General features: G+C 34.3%; 1 protein-coding gene across 1 annotated transcript; it reads right to left on the bottom strand.

The window, feature by feature from the left end:
* Window positions 1-169: 169 nt before the first annotated feature.
* On the bottom strand, window positions 170-25,258 carry LOC129003060 (THO complex subunit 1-like). The gene is made up of 14 exons (XM_054431274.1): window positions 24,928-25,258; window positions 13,500-13,570; window positions 12,742-13,040; window positions 11,958-12,053; window positions 11,500-11,620; window positions 10,215-10,320; window positions 9,545-9,783; window positions 8,763-8,892; window positions 6,753-6,922; window positions 5,866-6,015; window positions 4,965-5,115; window positions 3,532-3,721; window positions 2,292-2,434; window positions 170-700 (listed from the first exon to the last, which is right to left on the bottom strand). Exons 1-14 carry the CDS (start codon window positions 24,970-24,972, stop codon window positions 536-538), a joined length of 2,076 nt encoding a protein of 691 aa, XP_054287249.1. The 5' UTR covers window positions 24,973-25,258; the 3' UTR covers window positions 170-535.

Below are 25,258 nucleotides of genomic sequence, written 5' to 3' on the forward strand. Positions count from 1 at the left end.
TTGAAATTTATCATAAATATGTTATAGACTACATTTATCCTGACATACATTTGACTGAATTCGATTAGAATTTGGAGTTGTTTATTTTCCAAATTCAGAACCTTTAAAAAAACAAAATAATGATGTAGTTAAAAGTAAGGTGGTAAAAAATCAACACAAAACAGTCAGATTTTCACAAGTCTATCCAGTGAAATCAAATATATTTCAATGTAAAAATGTTTCAAAACCATTAATTTTCAATAAAAGTGACACAAATATCAACCTGTATAATGATATGAAATTACTGAGACAGTACGGTACAAAATACTGATTCCAGTTAACCAACAACATAATAATCTATCTGTGATCTTCAGAAAAAAAGTACTGAAAAAAAACTTTTCTCACATTAATCCGTTATATTATATGATTGATGAACTTTAATTACATATACCAAAACTGTAAAGTGAACTTAAAAGGTACTAACTTAGAACAATACTGTATTACTAGAAAAACTTTGTCAAATCAAAAGTCACAAAATGTCACATTACGCTCACGATCACATGAGTTGTTTCACGGCAGTGGCGGCTTTAGAGAACCCGTTCTTCTCGAGTAGTTGAGCCAAACTCTGATGCGTCATGTCCACATCTTCCTCTGATCTCAGCTGAAGCACGTACTTGGCTCTAGCTACATCTGTCTTGGCGGACTCTTCAATGTACTGGATCTGGAGAAAACAAAATCTGTTAAAAGTAAGGTTGGTCCGCATTATGACTCTCTAACTAATAAAAAAAAAAAAAAAATACAAATACCCCTGCCGCAGCAAACAAAGCGAACTTCCATTAACCTGGTTGGATTTTCAGTAAATATTCCCTTAAAATTTTTAAACATAGGCCTATTTTATATTTGAATATAAAATGTGTTTTTTGGTAAAATGTCAATTGAGTATAAAATAAATAAGATTGCTAAATTTGATCATTATATCTATATAAACATGCAAACTAAAACTGTTTACTACCCTTAAGATTAACATAGAAATTTTAAATTTGCAGTTTTATGGAATTTTTTCCTTCTCTTTAACCATTTAACGTACAACAACCTTTCCATATTTAATATTGTATCTTTGACTATAGATTGATTGTCAAATCTTCGGTTCTGTTGTAAATAGGTGTAAGCAGGGTTCTATCCTAAGGTAAGTACAAAAAAACTTTAAAAATCGAGAATAACATTTGTTGTTGTTCTAAAACGCCTTGTTAGCAATAGTGCCCATAAGCTGCTGTCAAGTATAAACCGTAAATGGCATCGGTATTGAGACTAGATTTTTCAGTTATTAACAAATATTTAACAAAACAAAAATGGCAATTTAATAGAAAATTATTAAAATTAACAAGAAATAAAAGATAAATATTTGCATTGTGGAAAACACTACACTATCATTATGATGATTGGTTAAAACAAGTCCAGGGTGACAGCGATCACATGGTTTAAAACAGTGTCCAACATGATGATTTTGTAACCTTGGTTTTTATGTCACCTTGAAAAGAGTAAAAATAACTAGTAGTGGGTGAGACTTTTGTAAGATTTAGGCGAATAAGAAATTTGGCAGAAACCCAAGGTAAACAGCCTAATAAAAACTTTCACTTAAACACACAAAGATACCTCCAACTTCTCTTGAAGGTCTAGGGGTTACATAATGTTATATCACACACTGCATTTATAAGCTAAGAGTGAGCTCTAAAGTTTAAATATCCCCGCTGCAGCCAACCTGTAGACTAATAAAATTTCTATTACAATACCAGGTTTGATTTTCACTAAAATATTCTCTTAAAACTGTCATTTTTTGTCCTAAAACGCTAGTCACCATCCTGGGATTGTTTTTCACATTACTTCAGGCTAGACCTAGGGGTTGCGGCATTATTATTTAGATAAAATCCATTGGTGATTTGGCGGGATTTGAACACGGGACCTCAGGGACTGAAGTCCCACGCTCTAACCACTAGACCAGCTCGCTTCCCAAATTAAAATTAATTATCACATCCTATTAAATAAAATTGATTTTAAAGAGAACTTGGGTTGGTTGCAGCAGGGAAGGAAATAGTTTTTTTTATGAAATGTAAATAGTTTAGCATAAATTTGGTCAAAAAAACATATACCGTACCTGATAGAATTTTAAATACAGATTTAAAATACAAGGTATATAATGATATCAAAACAAAACCATTCTCCCTTTGATATTTAACAAAAAAGGTATTGCAGGAATAGCTAGAAGAAAACAATCTAATGATGTATATAAATTTGAAAAAAGGAAAGGTACCAACCGAGTCTTTGAATCCCAATTTCTCAGCCATCTCGGCCCACTGGGTGTTGATAGTTTGGGCAACGAGGTCAAACACTTCAGGCTTCACTTTACACTTCGAAGCACTTCCTTGTATATCTGTAGCTTCTTGTTCTTCATTGTTCACTTGGATGAACAAGTAATACATATTAATAAACAACTACTACACGCATAACAAATACAGATAACTTAGGTACCACTAGAGCTTTACAAATGTAAGGTATTGCATATTATTTGAAGGGAGGATGAAGCAGTGGATCGTGCAGTCTGGAGGCAGTGAGTTGGCGAGGCAAAGTTCCTCCTTGGGTACCAAGAGCCACGGCAGTAAGTAAGTTCAACCTCAATTTCTTTTTCTTTTTTCCCGTACAGATCAGCCAAGCTCACAACTGTACCATCTAGACTGACCCTTCACACTAACTTGTATCCTTCTGAACTCAACACATTATGTACTTTGCCTTCTTATGGGACATCTTTATAATAGTACCAACCTCGGCCTATTATTTTTGCTTTTATTCATGTGATTACATTACTTTCTTGGTATGGGGTTTGTAATTCTCTATTTTTCTGTTAAATTACAGTTTATCATTTTATGGACCCAATATTTTACCAAAAACCTATTTTTCAATACATGGACATGAGTGGGGGGGGGGGTCAATCTTAAATAAACGGTATCAGCAAACTGACATACTTTCTCCCATTAGCTTGACATCCCTTATAAGCTAAGCGGTAAGCGGTACGAGTAACTGATATTTTATGGGCAAAATCACGTAAGTTGCATTAACTTTTGGACCATAATTTTACAGCATTGGGGATTGTACCATTTAGTTAAGGATGATATAAAAAGCACCATGACAAACTAGATTTTTATCAAAATTGTTTGTGCCTTTTTGTGATAGTCCAATTTTGTTGTTACTCTACTGGTTTTTATAAAAAACATCAACAATAAAAATCAAAATGAAAAAAAAAATAATTATAAAAACCTATGCACACCATGGATTAGTACCCACCACATTTAATCAAAATCGGACCACAGGTGATTTGGTAGCTGTGTACACATCCACACACACATACATCACATCGAAGACCACTTTTAACGGTTTCATGGAGACTGAAAACGGATATTCCCATCCAAAACTCTAACCTCAAAAATGTTGATCAAACAGAAAGAACATATATTGATGAAAGAAAACATAATTAGAAAATGTTATAAAACACAAACATACTTTCATCTCTCTTGAGCAGTTCATCTTCTTCTTCAGCGTCCCCCTCCCCTTCAGCTTCCCCTTCAGCATCTCCGTCAGCCTCGGCATCAGCCTCAGCTTCAGGTTCTACCTCGGTTTCGTTGACGTCCATTGCGGTTGCATCCGCACCCTCAAGGCCTTCCTGAGTCTTCATCTCTCCACCGGGAAGAATCTAGGAGAATAAAATGGTTTGTTATAAATCAGCTACCAAAGGCAGTCGGGTTGTTTCTAGCTAAAACATGAGCTGAACAATCACAAAACCACTTAATCCTCTAAAATTGACAACTTTTATAGAGCTGTGGTTTAAAAAGCCATTTCAAATAATTTTTTTAGTATATTGAGCCGCCTTAACTATATTTTAAACATTTTATTGTTTCCCTCAATACAAACTTATTTTTCATGATGGAATGTCCTCTGGTTCGTCTGAACTATACAGTAATTTATATTACCTTGTTGCTGTCAAAACAATCCTTTGTAGTTTGTAGTTTCCACAGCTAATTCACTAATTCATGCTTCAGCCGCGACTCACCCTCAGCCGGCACCATGTGTTTAGCTACCGTCTGGTCGACCAGAGCTAAATTTTTTGTTTTGTGTTATTTCACTTATTTTTTTAACTTTTTACAAACTCCACCACGAGGAATATTTAAATGAAATTCTAAATTACTACTTGACATTCTTTGACCTGATGATGTGTTACATTCGAAGCATGAAACAGCTGTAGTCCTGACAAACTACAAATGGCTCGTTTTGGCAGTAACAAGGTAATATAAACCACTATATACTTATTTTTGTACAATATTTTTACGGGTACAACAAACAAATTCTATTGTAATTAGTGCATTTTCATCACAAAATTTATTCATTTACAATACATGTGATTTCAACCAAACTTACCATAAGAAATTCCGGGAGTAAGGAAGGGTATGATTGTCCACATAAGTCAATGAAAGAGGTATTAAGGGATTCAAGGAAATGAGGAGCTGAATATCTTGCCTGGAAAAATGCAAAAGCTAAGCTAAATAAAACAAATATTTCATGATGTAATTAAATATCAGCTATTGAATATTGGTCGCATCATATTTCTTAAGGCCATATAATATGCCTTACCTATAACTAATACTAATCCTAATAGCAACAAGTATGTTATGATCATTTAATTTTGAAATAGTGAGACTAGTAATCTGTTTCAAGGTGTCTACCAAAATTTGACGGTAGTTTAACCCATTGTCAAGTTTGGTAAATTTAAATTTTGAGTTTCTTAAAGTAAAAAAGAAACCATATTCATGCTTATTTTACATTGTTGTGAATCACTGTAAATTCACCCGTTTCAGATCGTGATACATTTCCACGACTTAGAAACATCAGTCCCTTTAAAATAAAACTGAATATGAGAACAATGTACTTATGTTACGTACAATTGGCCTTTCCTTGGCAATCTTCTTGATCATAGCCTCCAGGTACTCAGGTAGCTTGTTGATAGGGTTGTTGCTGTGAGTGAAAAAGTGTGTGGACTGAAGAGCAAGCAGCCTCAACGCTCGCCAACCAAAGTTCCCATCATTTACCACTCTGTGATTAAAACATTAAAATAATACCAAACAAATTACTAAAACCAATAGCACTACTTTTGATCAACACCTTGCCTACCATAAGTTAGCCTACTCCGTACGAGTGACCTTGCGTCACTTGATAGTGAATGTGTAATTTAATATTTTAACAGTACAAAAATGAGAGATAAATATACATACTCTTTCTTTATGAAAGTGAAATTGCAAAACTTTTTCTGACTTTTGACAATCGATTCTCAATTCCGATACCTGCGGCCAAGTATCGGTGGTATCTAGAATCGGCTTGGAGAATCGAGTCATCCCTAGTTTTATCATTGAAGCATAAATAGATTTGAATGTACAGTAAAACCTCTACAGTTCGACATGGGCCGAGATGACATGACATGTCGGCAGCCTTGGCCAAGATAAAAAACTATAGCCCTCTTATCGTTTTTGTGTAAGCTTAATACTTTAACCATCCCATTAATTTACATTTTTTCTAACCTACAAAGTGAAAATTAGTTGAATATTACCACATATTTTATACAGTCGATGAGAAAGAATGTGCAGGAGATGCTTTAATTACTCCCTGTGTGTAAATGTACAACATACTCCCTATAGTTCCACATATGGATAGATCGACACCCCTTTGGTCCATAAAGTGTCGAAACAAGGTTCTACTTTTCCATCAGTACCTAGAACCAATTAAAACAAATTGAATACACTTTATCTTCAATTCTTGGAACCAAGAAAATGTAAAATTGACGCTTACTTGTACTGTTCTTCCACCATGGCTGAAGGATCAAACTGTTCGATGGCCTCCTTGAAATACTCCTCCAAGGACATGAGGAAGTTCCTTTCAGGAGCTCTACAAGCCTCAAGGTTGTCTGTATTGTAGTTCCACAGCTTAGTGAGTTCCGGACTGCAAAGGTTAAAAAATTACAGTTAATGTGATTAACAGATGATGAAAAGCCAAGAAATGTGATAAAATTATTTGAACAACATATTCTAAAATCGTAGGCCTACAGAGTTTTTAACTTACTAGCCCAACTCTTCTCTTGATCAAAGATAGAAGAACGTACGCTTACACAAAAATGTGTATATCGTCCTAACACTTTAGGGCATTAAATGCTTAATTACAGCGGAGATTATTGCTTTTCATACCAAAAATTATATATTTACATTGACTCAGGTCTTTTTTAGATGAGTCTATCTCAGATAAGTAAGGTAAAGAGGAAACATTCAATGGTACACTTTAAATCATATGTGTCTAGCACTAGTCACTGGTTAAAGTTCCACAATGGCTCCCTCGATCTCATCTAATACAACACTCACGGTGGAGGAAGACCCTGTGCTCTGTGCGATAGGAATGTCCACACAGTGCCCGATGCTCAGGCTCTTCCTTGCTTGTCACAAGTATATTTCCGACACAGCAAACTAGAGTTGAAAGCGCAAGGTTACTCTATAACTCTATAAGCAAGTTTCCTTCTTTTCTGTGGTATTACTCCTTAATCAAATCATTAAGTTATGCCTTAGTGTTGGAGGGTATCTGAATAATTCATACATATAAAAACCTTGACTTGCTAAAAAGTTGGATACAAATGTTGCCCACTAATTTTGATCCACCACACTTAGACTTTCATTATAATAATTACTCACTGTCCCATGTAGAATCTTTTCTGTGCAGTTGCATCCCTGATGATATCTCCCAGACGTTTCCTTCGTCTTCTAATTGGTTTCCGTTCTTCTTCAAATTCGTCGACAGGAGCGACAGGCTTCTGAAGTTCTGGACACCCGTCGTTCTTCCAGTTGTTCCAGAACTCTTCTCGCTAGAAATGCATGTTTATGTTTATGTTAAAATCAACAAATGTAATCTTATATTCACAGACTGTCTTAAACAAACATATTCTTTGAAAAGTAAAAGGGTATTGCATTGTTTTGCCTTGGAAACAAGTTTTGAACTCCATTGAAATGCACAAGTTGCGCATGTGAGTCCCTTCGTCAAATAGGGTAGCTTGTATAACATATTTAAATTTACCTGTTAGGACTAGGGATGGTCAAGTCTCGAAATTTCGGGAAATTTTAAATCTCGTTACACGAGACGAGATTTCTTTTTGGCCGAGATTTTTATCGAGACGAGAAAAAAAAATTAAAAACGCCTGCAGAAAGTCAATGCAATACCCGCAATACAGGAGTGTGTTGTAGTTGCGTTTCCTTTGCGAAGGCAACGGATTATTTAATTAATTCTTTAAATGTAAATATTACTTTAATTATTTTAATAATATTACTTTAATAACATTTGAGAAGTTTTGTTAAGTGTAAGCAGTGTGAGGAATGTTTTATTACTATAAAAAGTCAAAACAAAACCTAACTATTTTATAAAAATTAATATTGCTTTTATTTTATGATTTACTAGCTGTAACCCGCGGGCTTTGCCCCGTTTAACTTCTTAATTTTCAAGATTATCTCGTTCGCATGGCTCAATCACGTCCTGGTTGAAGTTTGTTCGCTACGCTCACTCACCTTTAGGTTGGAGCTCGTTCGCTACGCTCACTCACCTTTAGGTTGGAGCTCGTTCGCTACGCTCACTCACCTTTAGGTTGGAGCTCGTTCGCTGCGCTCACTTGCCTTCAGGTTAGCTCGTTCGCTACGCTAACTCGCCTCCAGGTTGAAGTTCGTTCGCTACGCTCACTCACCTTTTGGTTGCAAATTAGCTGTTGTCATAAATGTAAAAGAAATAATAGTGCTGCACCCTGTTGGTAATCCTTGTAACTTTAATGCTATTGAACATCATAGAACAGAACCAACTCGTTTAATTGAAACAGCTGTTAAGATTCAATAATTCCATTTCTCATAAGGTTAACATGGGAAACTCCAGAGCCACTGGGGCGGAGCCCGAAAGGATTTTTGAAATAAGAATATGCCTATATGTTAATCGCGAATGTGAGCTATCATCATGCCAAATTTCAGCCCAATCCGACCAGTATTTTTCGAGTTTACTTTTCCCATACACACATACACACATACAGCAACCACCTCTTTTTTATAATAGTATAGATTTTATTTTAGGATAAGTTTAAATCTATCCTAACTGATATCACTATGTTTCCTAATCGTAGGCATTTTTAATAAGTTAGGCGTGATTAATAAAAAAATGTTATGCTGATGTTTTTTTAATAAAAGATTGTAAATATTCTTGCCTATTATCATTATTTTTGTATTTAAACAGTCATCTAACAATGTTACAAAATCAGGTAAAAATTTTGAACGTGCAATTCCCGTTGTGTATGAGAAGGGAAATCCCGTCTCGATCTCGTCTCGAAATTTATATGAGAAATAAAAAATCTCGTCTCGTCTCGTCTCAAACTAAAAATCCAATCTCGTCCATCCCTAGTTAGGACCAATAAGTCCTTCTTAAAACATTAGCGCAGAAAGGACAAAACCTTTGCTTTTACATGGTTCAACACAATGTTTATGTGGAATTCACATGGTCAAAACAAGTGGTAGGGGAGGGGACTCAAGGGGTCAGCCTTAAAAGTTAAACTGCCAATGGACACTACATCAACTTTTCAAGTTCTCAGCCCTGATACAAAATGAACCACTCTAAGCTCATAATATGTAAGGATTTTTTGATGTTATTGTAATGATTAAGATGTACAAAATCAATACCGCTAGAATGTGCTGAATTGTCCTAGCAAACTCTTCGCCATCAGGAGGCGTGTCCTTCAGTAGGCTGTACACCTTCTCAGACGTCTCCTTCACCCATTCACCTTCATTGACCTTCAACTCTTGGTTATCACTGGAAAAAGATACCGCCAAGGTCACCAATGAAGTTCTACAGATAAAATTTAATGGCTGTCCCACAAAGAGATGCCAGCCTTTGAATTAACTTTACCAGACATTTTATCAAACTTGCTACAAACTTGAATGTCAACAGTTGAGATATTTATATTTATGTAAAAATAAATATCCCTGAGTATGATTTGATTTGATTAATCAGTAGAAAATAGTGGAGCAACAAAATTTGCAAAAAATTGTGGGTACTTTGGTTTTATATGGAGGCCACTTGTTTTACAGCGTACTGCGGCGGTTATGTAATGTTGGATTATCATAAATATGTTTGCAGGACTTTCCTTGTTTCGTTATGAATTGAACGATACCAGGTGGTATCGTATACCTTCTATTTATGATAACCCAACCTAACACAACCGACTCAGCACGCTGTAAAAGGGTGGCCTGCGTATAATACCAAAGTACCAAATTGTGCTAGAGTGATATAAATAAGTATAGTGCTTTATTTATCGGTTTGAACATAGGGTAATTCAAACCCTTATGAATTCATTTAAAATTTTTGAAGTTCACCTACTGACATCGGTGAGAATCTCAAACGCTCATCAAAGTATTGGCAAGTTTTGCAGAGTTAAATAGCACACAGGAAATACACAACATACCTTTTAAATTTAACAGTGGCGTTCAGGTATTGAAACAGTATTAGGAACTGGACGAGCACATATCTGCGGAAGTTCACATCACTCAGTTGCAACTCCAGCAGCTTGATGTTAGTGAGGAACTTAGCGAAGTAGTGTTCCCTGTTGATAGTCTCGGAAACCATACTATCTGCAGAAACCAACTTTTGCTGAACGCCTTCCAGCTTGAAACTCTTGAACGCTTGTAGAACGTTCTCTGTATGCTGCAATGTAAGAGTTTCTTTATTTGTGTCACTGGTATATCACTCATTTATTATGTCATGAAGAACATTTTTAAGATTTCTGATTTTATACATTAGCTCAATTACAGTGGAAAAGTAACAATTTGTTAACTATGTTAATTATGTACAGTGGGTTTAAAAATTAAATCTAAAAAAAACACCAAGATGGTATAGAGGGCTATTCAAGGACAATTTAACTTGTTAAAGAGGTTATGTTCTAAGAACTTAAAAGGTTTGTTCAGAAGATGCCAAATAAATACAAGTTAAAATGACATTTAATGAAATATTTTCTATAAAATTATGTTCTGAAAAAATGGCTGATACCTGTATATGATATAAGATAGATATAAGTAACTTATTAGTATAGATTAAATAATTTTTAACCAAAAGAAAAATATGTATTTCTTACTTACACTTGTAAAGGTCTTCCAGTGAAGTTTACTGTAGATCAAAATTGGATTTCGGAAAAAGTTTTGGAGGGACCAGAACTTAGTGTAGAGGTTGAAGTCAATTTTCATCCTGAAAAAAAATTAATTTGCCTGATATTGAGAATATTATTTAGATTTCTTTTATTCATTCACAAGTATTCACTTTTCTCAAATTATTCTCATTTTCTCATCGTAACCACCATTTGCTTTGTATAGACCCAATCTGAGAGTTCCGGCTCATTCAATTACATTTGAAAAAACATCTAACTTAAAATGCACCACTATTCCATTCTCTCCCTCTTCAAATCAAGCCCACATTCTACCCTGGATGCTTCAAAAGACACTTAAAGTCATTTTTTGCGGATAAAGGCTACAAAAGTGCCTGGGCATTTCCTGATGATGGAAGTCCAAATGAATTTCAATATTAGTTTTACATTTAGCAAGTTAGTTAATAGTAAGTGTGATTGGAGTTGAGCTAATGCAGGTATAATGTCAATTTTGCTAAATAAATGAGTTATTGACATACAACCCAAAAAAGGGAGTTACACAGTTATAATAACATGTTCGCTGCGGCCCAACCAAATGGTCAAGCGGATCCGTTTTGCTTTAAAATATTTTGGTCTGACAAATAGCAAATGACGTGCGGTTATTTTCTGCATTACGAAGAGTGTCGACGTAGTTTGCTGAAACACTCACAGATAGCAGCACTGTCTAGAACCAGCCGGTCCCATTGTATTGCCAATAGGAGGGAGAAAAATGGGACAAGTTGATTTCTAAGCTTACCAGAAGGGAATTTTCCGGGGAAATTTACTATCGGTACCAACCTACACCACCTAAAGACCCATTCCTAGCTAAACGCAGATATAAAAATACCCGTTCTTCCCGGTGTGCTGCTGCTCAGAAATTGGATGGAATGTAGGCGATGGCAGCACTCACCGGTGAGCGTTTAGCGTGGTAGAAAGTAACTAGAGCGCTCTCCGTTGAGTGGCTCGCAGCGAACGTGTTAAAGGAAAAAAGTCAAAATTAATTAAAAATGTGAAAATCTACAATCATGAGAAACCGGGAAAAGTATGAGGCTGAAGCTTATGAGGATTGTTACACTGTGTTTACAGACAAGTCAGAAAATCCGGTCTCACGTTTAGCATAAATTACCGTTGCAATACAAAAAATACAGTGTTCTCTATTGCCAAATAATTATTGTTTTCATTTTAAACAGTATTTGAAACAAACAAGTAACTGTTTCTAAACAGGAATAACAATGTAGCCTTACTTTTGATCTTCAACTTCCCTAATTGAATCATCCAATCCCTCGTCCTCTCTAAAATCAGCATTTTCTTCACCTTCAAATTCTGTGATATTGTCAATGTTGAATTCACTTACGATGTTAAGGCCTGAAAAAATACAGGATTCTTTAAAGCAATCCGAATATTTTACCAGCAAATTTTAATGTTATGGAGTCTGATTCATGTAATTCTCAATTTAAAAATGTTACGTGAAAAATATTTGATTTAAATGATAATGCATTTTATAAACCCCCCCCCATGATTTTTTTAGAATTACTGTGATGTTGTGAAAAAAAATAAGCGTAAAAAGTACTGTTTAGGCAAGCTCTAGGTTCTGTAAAAATTTCTATAGCCTTGTATCAGGTTGAAGTTAAAACACTGCAAGTTATGAATGAATAAAATGAGTGTTGAAAAACCAACATATATGTCAATATTTTATTCTTACCAGAACGTTCCGAAAAAGGGAAAAACTTGGCCAGGAAAAGGAGAATTCGTCCGCAGAAGACTGTGTTTTGTGATCGAGAGAGTCGACGAAGAAGATCTGAAACATTACCACAACTAATAACTATAATTGAAAAATAAACACTTTCTTTGAAAAGTAACAAAACAATGTTAGAAGTTATTCTTGGGGTGGTGAAAACGTGTTTGTTCAGTTATTATTAATTATTTTCTTCCCTAAAAATTAAAATGCAAAATAGCGCTCTTGAAAGTTATTTTTACTGTAGTTTAAAATTGATTGTTTTGTTTTTAACTCAATTGGTATTTTATATTCACAGCAACAACTGGTAAAAAAAATTGAAAAACACTTACTTTTTTAAGTCAAGAAAGAAAAAATATGTAAACACTTGATATCCCTTATTATTTGATGGCTACAGTATTGTAGCTTAATAATAATCATCTAGAAAAATTTGATTTGAAAACAATATTCTAGTAAAAAACCCACACAACACAATTCATTCATCAAAATTTGCACTTTGATTTCAGCCGGCCTAAGTTCATAGAAAAAAGTATATTTTTAAACTTAGTAGTAAAAGTATAATAATGTACACTAGTAGGATTGTTATGTTTTAAAAAAGTTCAATTGTTAACTGTTTCATAAGTTTGACTTCAACAATACTGATTTTATATATTTTTGCAGTTTATCCTCTTGACATGCCAAAACAAATTTAACATCACCTACTAATTCTTAGCTTAACAAACATTTGATTCACGACATACGCCAAACTCACCGTTGCACATCCTCAGCAAGTTATTCTTGCAAGCGGCAAAAAACACGTCCTCTTTCCAAATAGCGACGTTGTCTTCTACGAAGGTAAACAGCTGTTCACACTGGTCCAGCGTGAGACAGTCGAACAGGTCTCCGAGTAGAATGACAGGCATGCCTCCCGACGCCATGTCAGCCTGACTAGCCTCCACGCAGCGCTTGACGAACCTCTCCCATAGAGATATCGGCTGTGGTTTACCAAGCAGCACAATCAGGTAATCTCGAAAACCTTGATCTACTGCTGCCTTCTTCTCTATTACAGGACTGAAAAAATACTTTAATTAGTATTTTAGTCGTGACAGCCCCACAGACAAACAGGCAGACATCACCTCAATATAGTATAGATAGATGAATATGATGGGTCATTTGTTTGATTAAACTTCAAATACCCAGAGAGCTTTATTGGTATTTTTTCATTCAATTCTGGTCCCAGTCATAGCCTCCTCTAACTCAAGGCTAAGGCGAACATTGTGGTAATGTCACATTCCCCGGCCTATTGCCATGGTAATAACAGTTATGACAAACATGTAAACAAAAACATTGTACGGATGCTCTATATGAATCAGTGCTACTAGCCACAGCGGTTTCAGTGGGCCCGGACTTGGCCGTTGAGGAGGCAATGCAGAACCAGAAGTACCTCGCCTCTTCAGATTCAAGGATTAATTTGCTACTTTTTGACGTTCGTAGCCTGATAAATTTACCACTTAAGACTTTAATACTCACTCCTCGAATTGGTTGAATAATCCCACTACAGGATCCAAGTCATTGCGAAACATGCTCGATCTAACTGCCATCTGTAATAAAGATTTGAATTAGTTTTCACTGTTAACATTTTTGTTGAAAACATGAGTAACATATCACCTAACTTTCTTCTGAAACTAAGACGTAGCTTGTCTACATAGCATCTCCAACCCTGAAGTACCGTAGTAAACAAACCATAAAATCAAATACAGCAACCCTGCAAACTAAGTGAAATTCCATTTACCTGGTTGGATAACCACTAAAATATTCCGTTTAAGTAGTCGGATTTATTCCCTATTTGAATAATACTAGGTTTTTTTAATGAGTATTCAGGTTTGCTGCTACAGGGAAAGTATTAATGTGTTTTTAGTGAAAAAAACAATAGCTAACTAATAAATTAAATAAATTAGCCATGTTTGATCAAAAAGCAAATTGCAACAGTTTACTTATTCTCCAAAACAGTAATTCTTTTATCGGAAATTGAGGGGTAATTTGTTTTTTAAGCTCTACAAAATGGTTTGGAAAGAAATTGCAATTTTTTATGTTTTGTTGGTCAAAAATGAAAAAAAAAATAGTCTTAGCTACCCCACCAGATTTGAACCATTAGCGTATATGTTTTCCTCGTTAGTGCATTCATAGTTACCGTTTCCATACATGGTAAGCTCGTTACAAAAAGTGGAAGATAGGATGTGTCGGCGATCTCTATAAAATAATAAACACAGCTGTCTCGTTAGTATTTTAAAATTTAGTCAGAGACAAACTATCAGTTCTGCAGGAGTAGAGTAATCTTAAATAAAAAATAACTGGAATGATAAACATGTTGCAGTTTTCACTGGAGAATCGATTTGTTTGCATAGCACAATGTAGTACATGGCTTCAATGGCTAACCACATTAAATTTAGTTCAAAGGGAGATATTCAAAACAAAGAGACATACATCTATTGTATTTATTTTTCATGAGATTCTATCATAGATTAAACATACTCCCTTGTACAAACTCTGGTATGGTTAAGGATTTTTTCTGTATAGTCTACATATAGTTTGTAGACTAGGTAGGCCCTACTATTGGACTAAATATAAAAGCTATACAAAAATGTTGATAATTTATGTGAGATTCAGCTTCCAGGACAAAGGAAACAAAACTCTTCTTCATAATAACTTACCGTATCACACATTAAGCCAAATTTTTTTTGTAATTTTGTTTAAAAATTAATTACCTATTTTATGATTTAATGACAAAATTATGTAATTGGAATATAATATTGGTTTATAATTTAATTCCCAACAGCGATATTCAAATATGACTTCACACTAAAAACAAAAATTAATCTGCGTAGTAAAAGCTCATTGACATTGCAGTTGTTTGGAATAATAACAGAGTCATCACAAAAAAACGATTATTATCAGTCAATTAAGAAGGAAAACAACCTCATGCAATGTTGCAATGACTCAACTTATTACAAAATGAAGGTTCTCTTCCATGACCCTGAATCCACGAGGCAAGTGCCTAGATAGCACATTTGCACGCAATCTTACATTGTCTTAACTCCTGATTAGCAAATCTAATACTCTATTGACACTGAACAAGTTTAACTGCAAATTGTAATCAAAGTTGTGTAGGTGTTTAAAAAGTGAAGTCTCCTTTCTAGCGCAAATGGACTAACCGGTTTCAAAAACAATTTTGAATGAAACTCAGGGGAAACACACAAAATGTAAGATAAATTAGAAAACTGACACTTACTTCCTCCCATTAGCTTGTCAACCAACCTTTAAGCCTAATGGGTAAGAGGTTGGATTAACTATTTCTTGGGTAACATTTTTGAACTGTAATTACAAAGAAATTATTGGTGGTATCATTTTGTTTAGGGTTGAAATAACCAAAACATAAAAAAATTAAATCCTAATCAAAATTGTTCAAGTCATTTTTTGTCTGATTCATTCTGTTATTTAATGAAAAAATCACCATTAAAATCATAAATTCAAAATAATGAAAAAAAAAACATGGATTAGTATCCACATACCAAAATTAATCAAAATTGGACCACATGTGTAGTCTATAGCTATGTACAAACCCAGACAAACATACATACATAACTTTTTTTTAACCTTGTCAAGGGGGGGGGGGGGGTTAATGGGGGTACTGTATTCCACACCAGGAGGGGGTTTTCCCCTGTAAAATTTGCTATTTTATAAACCATTTTAGCATTTTTAACTGTTTTCAAAAACATTAATTACATTTTTATGACAAAATGTATGTTTTATATTTTATAATTCCAAGGTCCAATGGAGGGTTTAGCCCTTATAGCACCCCCTTGGAACCGCCACTGACTCAAGCTAGGCAACTCTAACAACAACAATACTTTCTCCATTCAATGTATAGGGAGAGAAAAGACAATTATTCAATATCTTCTGATGACTTAAAAACACTCGTTTATTACTCGCACGTTGTTTGGGTTTACACTTATTTCTTTTTTAAATAGGGCAGCTAAAATATTGGCAATTTGAAATAACAACTATGGTGTTTAATAAACTGTTCATGGTAGTAATATTATCTAAACAATGTGATGGCTTTGATTATAAGTATTTTCCTCCTATCAGAAAAGGAAAGGAAAAGAAAGGAAAGGAAAAGGAAGGGATACTTTGGCAAATTACATTCCAAGTATGAGTTTCTGTGACCAATTTAAAAACTTAATTTACTTAATTTTAAAGTTAATTCCATGAATTTGTCTTATTAAGAAAACCTTTTTCAAGTAATCTATTATCCGACTGTACAAAATGTTTAAAACCATTCCCTAAAAAAACTAAATAAGCCGTTACACTCCTTGTAAGTGTATTATTTTATAATTGCAATTAACCAAAAACATATTTTTTTCAAATATTAGAACTGAGGCACTACAGATTTTTTGTAATATTTATTGGTAATGTTGGAAAAAAATTTAATTTACACTTTGATCAACTTTAATATAAGTTTATGAAGTGAAATTTGGTTTATAAATATTAAAGTCCCCCCACATAGTTACAGATCCGAATCTTGATTTTACAGATGGTTTACAGATGAATTTGACTAGACATCAATGGGTCACCAAACTTATTAATAAAGATGAGGTCATTAAACCTCAGCTGTTAGCATTATCAAATAACAGGTGTGGCTAACATAACTGTTTCTAACCTAATCTAATCTTGACATGACATGAACCAGGTAGTGAAAAACTATGTTTGTTCCCCAATCAAGTCTCTTAGATAATCTTTTAAATCATATTACTTTAGTTTATCTTTCAGGTAATGGCCAACTTTAGAAAGCCTTAATCAAGAATTTGGGGATTTAAACCTTTAACTAACTGAACCAATTCATAACTATCAAAAATATCCCACTGAATCAAAAGACAGTGCATTATATCAAAGACCTCTTTTTTATGAACACATGGGCACAAAAGGTTTTAAGTTTTTTTGGGGGCACAGGTAAGAGAAAAATTCTCTAACAGAAGGAGGGAGGGGGTACAATTATCTCTCTGAAACATGACACATGCAAAACGCAGACCTGCCTCATAATTGAATATGGAAATCAAAAATTTTCACTAGTCAAGTTCACTAAATACCAATTTCTTCACATAGCTAACTATAATGAAATATATTCAACTCAAATAAATAAATCATCAAAAGAGCATTCAATAGAATTTGTTGTTGTAACAAATTGTTTCACCAAGTGGGGTGTCAATTTTGGTTTAGCCTTTAGCTTGTGAGACTTAGGGTACACAAGAAAGGAAACGGATGGAAAATTTCTAATTAGATGCAATACATTTTCAAACTGGAATTATTTGACTGCCTGCACAGTCGCACGTGCACAATCCCATATATAAAATTGCTGACAGTTTCCTTTGGTCTATGCAGCCTAACCTTGAATTGTGTGCAAACTACTGTAGGCTATTATTTTTCTCTCATCAATAAGTTTTAGTGGGTGAAGTTACAAATTGTGTTTAAAAAATTCAAATAAGCTTGGAAACAATGTGGACAAATATGCAAATTTGAGCAAAAAAAAAAAAAAATAAATAAAAATAAAAAAAAAACTTAGTCAATATTGGCAGCCATTCAAAGATTCAAAATTGAAAATTCAAGTAATCTTTGAATGGCTGTTATTTTTTACTTAGCCGTCAGTTAAGAGTTTTGTGTTTGCAGAATTTTTTTACAAACAAAGACCTTTAAGTTGATGTATATTAACCTATACGTACTACTTCTTTCTTCTGACTACTAGCAGGCCATCCCCCTGAGGAGGTAGCATATCACCGAATAATGTGTTGAAATTATTTTAACGCTTTGTAACTATGTGCCAAGTTTTGTAGCTCTATCTGTATTACTTTTTGAAATATTCAACTGTTTTGACACCTTTTTCCACACTGTATAGTGTTATAATAATGAAACTAAAAATCAAATTTAAGTACCAGAAATCAACCGGTTGATAAACAATACGGGCAAAGCCAAACGATTAGTTTAGTTCAAGATACACACTTAACACTACACCCGTGTAACAAAATTATCATCTAAAAACAACATCTGCAGCAAAATGTTACAAAGATTACAACAATCAAAAACAAATAAACTTGAATGATTGAAATGTCTAATCGATCCTCCAAAAATTATATAATCGACACGAGACTGATTTGATAGCCAACACATGGCACCCTTGACCCAGACGCAACTGATAAATTTTAAGTCGTAATTGTGGGAGAATGGTTGATAACACTCGTAAGGTTCCCATCAATTGCGCACACAATTACATGGTCACTGCGTAAATCAAGTTGCATAATTTGCAAAATAAAAATATCACCTTTAACAAGTTCAGTTGTTATTGAACTTGTCCTACTGACCTGAATATGCTGACGTAAACTACTTGTACTGAACAATACAGTTCAAAACTCAGAAGTTAAAATAACCACGTGTAAGCAATCAATTTCAAGACTGTTGGTTTCAAGAAGTGTTGGCGGGCAGTTGGACTTGATTTTGATTCATAGTTAGTGCTTGTAAAACCTTGTTAAAGGATTTGAGACAAAAAGGGATTTAGACTTTTTACAAGAGAGTTCTTGTATGTAGTAGATTAATAACAATTCTAACATAAATTTTAGTCGCTTTTTTTAGTATTGCTGAAAGTAATTAATTATTACAAACACTTCCAGCCAAAAAGGGTTGTATGACTTATTAAACAGCCTACATCATTTTAGAATCACCAAAAATTCTATAAAGTAGGCCTAAATTACTAAGTATACTGAGTCAATTAAATATATTGATTAACTAAAGAGTTAGGCCTACACAAGAAATACTTAATTTTCCAAAACTTACAATATATATTTAACAAAGCTAATATTCATAAAAGTATTCTGTTAACTTTCAGTATCCATACGTGACTGGTTAAACTACTAAACTGGAAGATTTGTTGCGACTGGCACATCATCAGGTTCATATTCATCTACGATTCGTAATGCACTTAAAACTCAAACACACATTGACAGGACACAGGGAAAAAACTTTATGCTTAGTCTACTACATTAACTAAAATAACATGGTGGTGTGTGAGTGCAAATTACGTATATTCTTTTTAAGTGTATGACGAATCGTAGAAAAGGTTGAACCTGAAGATGAAGCATTCACCACGAAACATGTAGTTTTAACCGGACACCCAAGATTATTGTAAAATAACAGAATATTTTTATTATTAGCCTAAAAATAGGCCTAATCAATATCCTCAAGTAGACAATGAATTCTGAAAGCTAATATAAAAGTCAATCTAAAAGCAGAGTAATTGATGAAAACTAGTTTTTCAAAACCTCAGCTACATGGGACAAAAAATAAACAGTTATTCACAGTAAAAAACATTAATTTATTTATCTTTGGTTTACAGTTAAAAAGACCTGAAGTAGCTAACAGCTAGCTGTAAAAGTTCTTAACATACACTACAACTCTATAAATATCTGAAAAATAAAACTACGTGAACTTAAATATAACACAGCTAGTTAACGAGGTAAGGTACATTACTAGATCACAATACGTTTGACATGAGTAGGCCTACACTAGTACAAACATTACAATTATCATGTTCGTTAACTAAAACTAACGTACACCAATCCAACATATCATAAAATTAGTAGACAAAATAAGTTAACACAATCAAAACTGGAATAGCCTAATCAGGACATGGTGTCAATAATAAGAAAGATAAAAAAAGTGTTTCAATAATATTCCGTTGGAGTCATAATAACTTTGAAAATACAGTTTTGTTCAGGTTACAAATTACGAGTGTCAGTGGAAAACTGATTAAGGACAGAAAATAAATTAAAATGTATGACCAACCTTTCCTTGGCAAAGTTCCCTATTACCTAAAAAAAGTTTCCTATAACAAAGTTTCAAGTAAAGAGACAAATAAAATATAGTAAATAATTTTTTGTTTCAAGATTTTTGCAGTTCATTGTTTGAACTTTGAACTCCTAGAAATTGTTGTTCAAAAAATTAACGTTAAAAATTAAAATTAGATAAAATTTACTTTTGTACAGCTAAAATAAGTTATACATTGTTTACACACATTTGTTGAAATAAAAAGGTAGCCTACTGCTCTTTTACAATTTAGGCTAACCTTTTTCAGTGTTATTGATTTTCAGAAAATGAAAAAAACACTCTTCAAATCCACCATACTCATGGAATAGAAAAAATGACATAGGTATCTGAATTTATATAGGCTATGGATATGAATACCCTATTTTAAATGGAATCTACTAAAACTTTCTATGAGACCTTATTTAAAAAATATATATCTTATCAGAGATTTAGCTAGCCCACCTACCTTTTTTGTAACAATGGTTTGTTTGAAAATAAAGTTACTAACTACAAGATATATCATCAGGATTCCTGCTACAATATACCCTAGGGTAAAAGTTTCAGCAAGATAGGATTAAGAAAAAGCTTTTTTATCACTTCTTGATAGTGAAGTTTCACATTATATATTAACTGACATGGATATTCCAAAAAAAATATTGGTCACTAACTAAATCTCTACATTATGTACGAAGCATTGGAGCAGCAACAAGTCTTGATTTAAATCAAGACAAATCACATAAAATGTTTGACATGTTTTAAAAACAAAAGTTGCTTTCACAAATCTACATTGCAATGTTTGAAATGTGCAATTATTTGCACACTGTTAATACAAATTGCAGTAAAGATAATAATTTGAACTTAATGTTAACAATTTAGCAGTAATCCTATGCTCAAAACAAATTGTGCTCATTCCTACGGGCCTGGTATGGGAATACCAATCATAATCAAAACAAATATAAATATATAAATATTGCATCGTATTTAATGGGCCCATAATTGCCTCAGGTGTCAGGATGAATGAAAATGTGCACATTAAAAGATGTTTGCCAAAGTAATAAAGATTTGCAAACCAAATTAATTTAGCTAATCAAAATTAGAAATAGTGTAAGATTTTAAAAGGCCAATTGAAAAGTTGAAGGCACTAGACGATGCACTACCTAAACATGTTTCTTATGACTGAGCCGATGGAGGGCGTTGAAGGGCCAGAACTCACGTGAACGATCTCGTGCAGGAAAGGTTGACAGTCGTCATAGTTCATATCAAATATAAGGCACATGTCGGGTTGACTGGGTACATCCGGCATGTATTGACACCGGTTCATCAACTCCGTAATAAACATTATCTTCTCCGTCAACAGTTCACCCATCTTCTCTCTGCCTAGCTGTTGTTCACATTTGTTGTTCAACTGTATAAGATCCAAATGCACATTCCACACTTCCCACGGAACACACTCCGACGGAAAAGGCCAAGTGGATCGCTTCTTTCTGAAGAACTTGAGTGAAATTTCGCCCGAATTTGTTCCGTCTGCACTTCGCAATTCCTCGGAAAACTCGGACACTTTGCGCTTGATGTTGCGGTCCAAGCTTGGAGACGAACATCTCACGTAGGTCAAGTCTATAAAGTCACAGTCAACGTCCGTGTACCCCACAGTCCCCTCCAGGTATTTTCCACTCTCTTGGTATTGGAACTTTCCAAATGTCCGATAGAACAAGACCGTATGAAATATACTGGCGACGGCCTCCTCCACCTGATAACCCTCCAACGCCAGCTCCAATGTCTGCGACTGAGCGTTCATCTTCACTTCAGATCTGCTGCACAAACATGCAAACAGCTATAAAACTGGTAATTCAAACAAAGCCCATATTTTGCAATGATAAAGAAACGTTTGGAAAATGCAAGCTGTTTTCATATTTTGAGTAGGCCTACTGTGCATGTAAAACACTTAAGCCTAGTACACGAGTCATAAGCTATTTCCTACATCATTTATTACAATGAAAACTGTCATTCATTTTTACACTCAAAATCTGGCTAGATTATTATAGGCTACTCAAAATCAATGTTTAATCCCAAAATCATGTGATAAAGCCTATGGATTATCAAACATGTGAAAACTATGTGAATCTATTGTTCCCTCTTAGCTATCAACACTAAAAACTCTTATCTATTTAGGGCAGCCATTATTGAACACTTCAATTCACTCACAATCAATACAGGAAGTTAATATTGCACAGTAGACAAGCCACTATAATGGTTATCTAAATTGCAAATTTATAAATAGATTAAGTTGAGTAAAATTGATGCTAGCCTACTAGGCCATGTAAACAAATTAATTTAACAAGAAAAATAATGATGAGGTTGTGAGGGCCTAGGTTCAATCACATAAAACTGCTAAATGATAACATTTCAGTAAAGCTTTATCTTCAAACAATAACTTAAAGCATACTTATATTGCAAAATAGCATTAGTTTTTGAGTGCCATTTTGGGATGAATAAGTTAATCCGTCGCAACCCTTCATAATGGAAATTTTTATCCACCACCTTTTAACAAATACAATAGGCTAACTTATTACTTAAACCTAGTAAGTTGACCTAGTAAGTTTCAGTACGCCTACTTGTGTTGCCGGTAAACCTGTTTATTCTCGATCATGTCCAAAGTGTGAATATACACCGAATATGGCATATTTTCGATAGTCCGAATATGCCAGGACCATTTATTTAGAACCCAAGCTCAAGGACAGCTGGGCTTAATTTCGAACAATGAAAAAACTAAATTAAAGAATACACTTTTCTCAGAGTTCAACCAGTGACCTTTCCTTGGGTGCATTAACGTTAACTAAATAAAATGTAACAATTTTACAAAGAGTTTTTACGTAAATTGTTAACTTTCTCCACCTCTTTCTAGCCCTATTCAAAACAATCGCCGATTTTCAATAATATAGTTTAGTCCACAGAAGCTATTATCGCCGTATTCACAGTTGAGATGATTGAGTTTTCTTAATAACTTAAATTATAATTTTTCTAAAGTAAATGGACGGGAAAGTTAGAACTGTGTAATCTGAAGACTTCTGCAGGATTGGCGACAGTGAAGGGAAATTTTTTTTTTTTTTTTAAGTTTGAACATAAACTGAGTTCTTTGGCTTTCCCACCCCTCAGACATGTACAGCATGTTAATAAATGATAAGGATAGGCCTACAAGTCTATAAGAGTAGGCCGTCAAGAGAACTTCAGACGAAATGTTAGCCTATGTTTAAGAGTGCGTAGCATGAAAATCCCCAAGTTAACGCTACTATCGATTGAAAATATCAACTCGATTAGTAAGTTAAGCCTTCACTAACTTTTATAATCAGACTTGTGTGAACCTGGCAATAACTCAGCAATAAGTAGGCCTAGGTAGTGCGCGGGTCTGACAAAATCTATTGCTAGCCGTTTTGCGGAAAAATACGGCCGTGAACCATATTACCGATAATGTCAACAGATAGAGGACACTTAAACAGACACGACAGTATTAATATCATTTACCTGGAGGGTAAGTTAGGGGGGTTAAGTCAGCAATAAGTACTGGTAGTGCTGACTTTAACGGTTCGCAGCCGTATTTTTCCGCAAAACGATTCTGCTAGCAATAGATTTTTTAAGGCGTGCGCACTACTTATTGCCAGGTTTACACCAATTATTATCAGCAAGTTTGGTTAAATTAACAGTTTCATTATTTCCTTGTTAATAAAGCGGAGCCTACACTAGATACAGTTTCTTAACTGGGCTATGGTAATATCGATTAAAACTAACTTAAGTTAGCCTAACTTATCGAAATAAAAATATCGATATTTTTTACTGTACGGTATAGGCCTAACTTAGGCCTGTCAATTATAAAATTAAACTGTCATAACTTAACCTTAGTAACCAGACTTGCAAATAGGCGTACGGTACGGTAAGTTAATAAAAAAATTGAATGAAGGTTACCAATCAAATAAATATTTGCAATCGATACAGTAGACTCCCTCTTATCCAGACTCCTTGGGACCGAGGCCAGTCCAGATGAACAGATTTTACGGTTAGGCCCAAACCAATGTCCCCAAAAACTTGTTAAAACGTAGGCTGCTGTTTAAATGCATAACATAAGTTTCTGCACACAGTATTTGACTTCGAGGAAAGCATTGTATTTGGAAACGTAATCACTAGGCTATAGTCTTAAATCTTTCCCACGAGAACAGTCGTTACAGTACCACCCACCTCATGTCTACAGTAGAACCTCTTTAATCCGAACCCCCGTAATCCGAACGTCCACTAATCCGAACCCCTCGCTGTACTCTATAGACAGAACAGTAGTTCTTCATTGTACACTGTATTTATTGGTATAGGCACCATAATTGTTTCTACTGTAATGTACCGTACAGTTTATTCCCTATGTTTACTAGCCTACTGTATTAAATAAACACTGTGTTTTACTTTATAAAGCATTTTTCACTTTTCCCTAGCAATTGTTATGTAAAAACAATAATATGTTCTGTAATCCGAACTATTGAATAATCCGAACTACCCCTGGTCCCAATTAGTTCGGATTAAAGAGGTTCTACTGTATCTAGTCTGTTTAAACCAATGTGCTGATAAAAATTGTCCGGTTAAGAAATGGGACGTAATTTCTGCCGATTGTATGCTAAGTTAACTTAAGTTAGTCCGGTTAAACCGATGTCCAGTTAAAAGGTGTAGGCCTAATTAAGAGGGAGTCTAGTGCAGCGTAACCGTAACCCAGTTAAGAAACTATACCCCGACATAAAGGCTAGGCCTAGGCTAAGTTGCTCCTAAGTTCCAGGCTTAGGCTAAATAAAAAATCACAAAGGCCATAACTTAAAATACAGCTGAAAGAACTTAAACGTTTTAATAACCAGGCCTAAGTTAGGCCTTATTAGAAGGTACAGTAGCTACAAATGAATTAAACAGACTTTATTAGATAGGCCTAGGGCCTAGGCCTAATTGCGTTTTAAGCTAGCCTAACTTAGCCTAGCCTAGGACTAACTTAGTTAAACAGTTCAACAGTCATAATTTAGTGACTTACCGTGAATTCACCTCTCATCATTTCAAAAGAATGAGATTTCGACATTATTGAATCAGATGTGAACTTATTTCTGTGAAGAATTTTCTTCCGTCTACGAAATCATCACAGAACGCCACGAACAAAGTTAATTAGACCTAAAATTAATATGCATTGACTTTTCTTTTTTATTTCATACCAAGATTCTTTTCGAGCACTATTTATTAATTAATATTGATTCCTTACACTTTATAAACAGGATCAAATCAGTAAACAACAGTTAATGAGATGAAATTGACAAAAACAATGAAATGTTAAACTGTTAAACTCTTTCCCACTCCAGTTTTCCTTTATG

The sequence above is a fragment of the Macrosteles quadrilineatus genome, unplaced genomic scaffold (assembly GCF_028750875.1).
Source record: "Macrosteles quadrilineatus isolate MER2022 unplaced genomic scaffold, UCM_ALF_1.0 Scaffold_9__3_contigs__length_116548681, whole genome shotgun sequence".
Lineage (NCBI taxonomy): Eukaryota > Metazoa > Arthropoda > Insecta > Hemiptera > Cicadellidae > Macrosteles > Macrosteles quadrilineatus.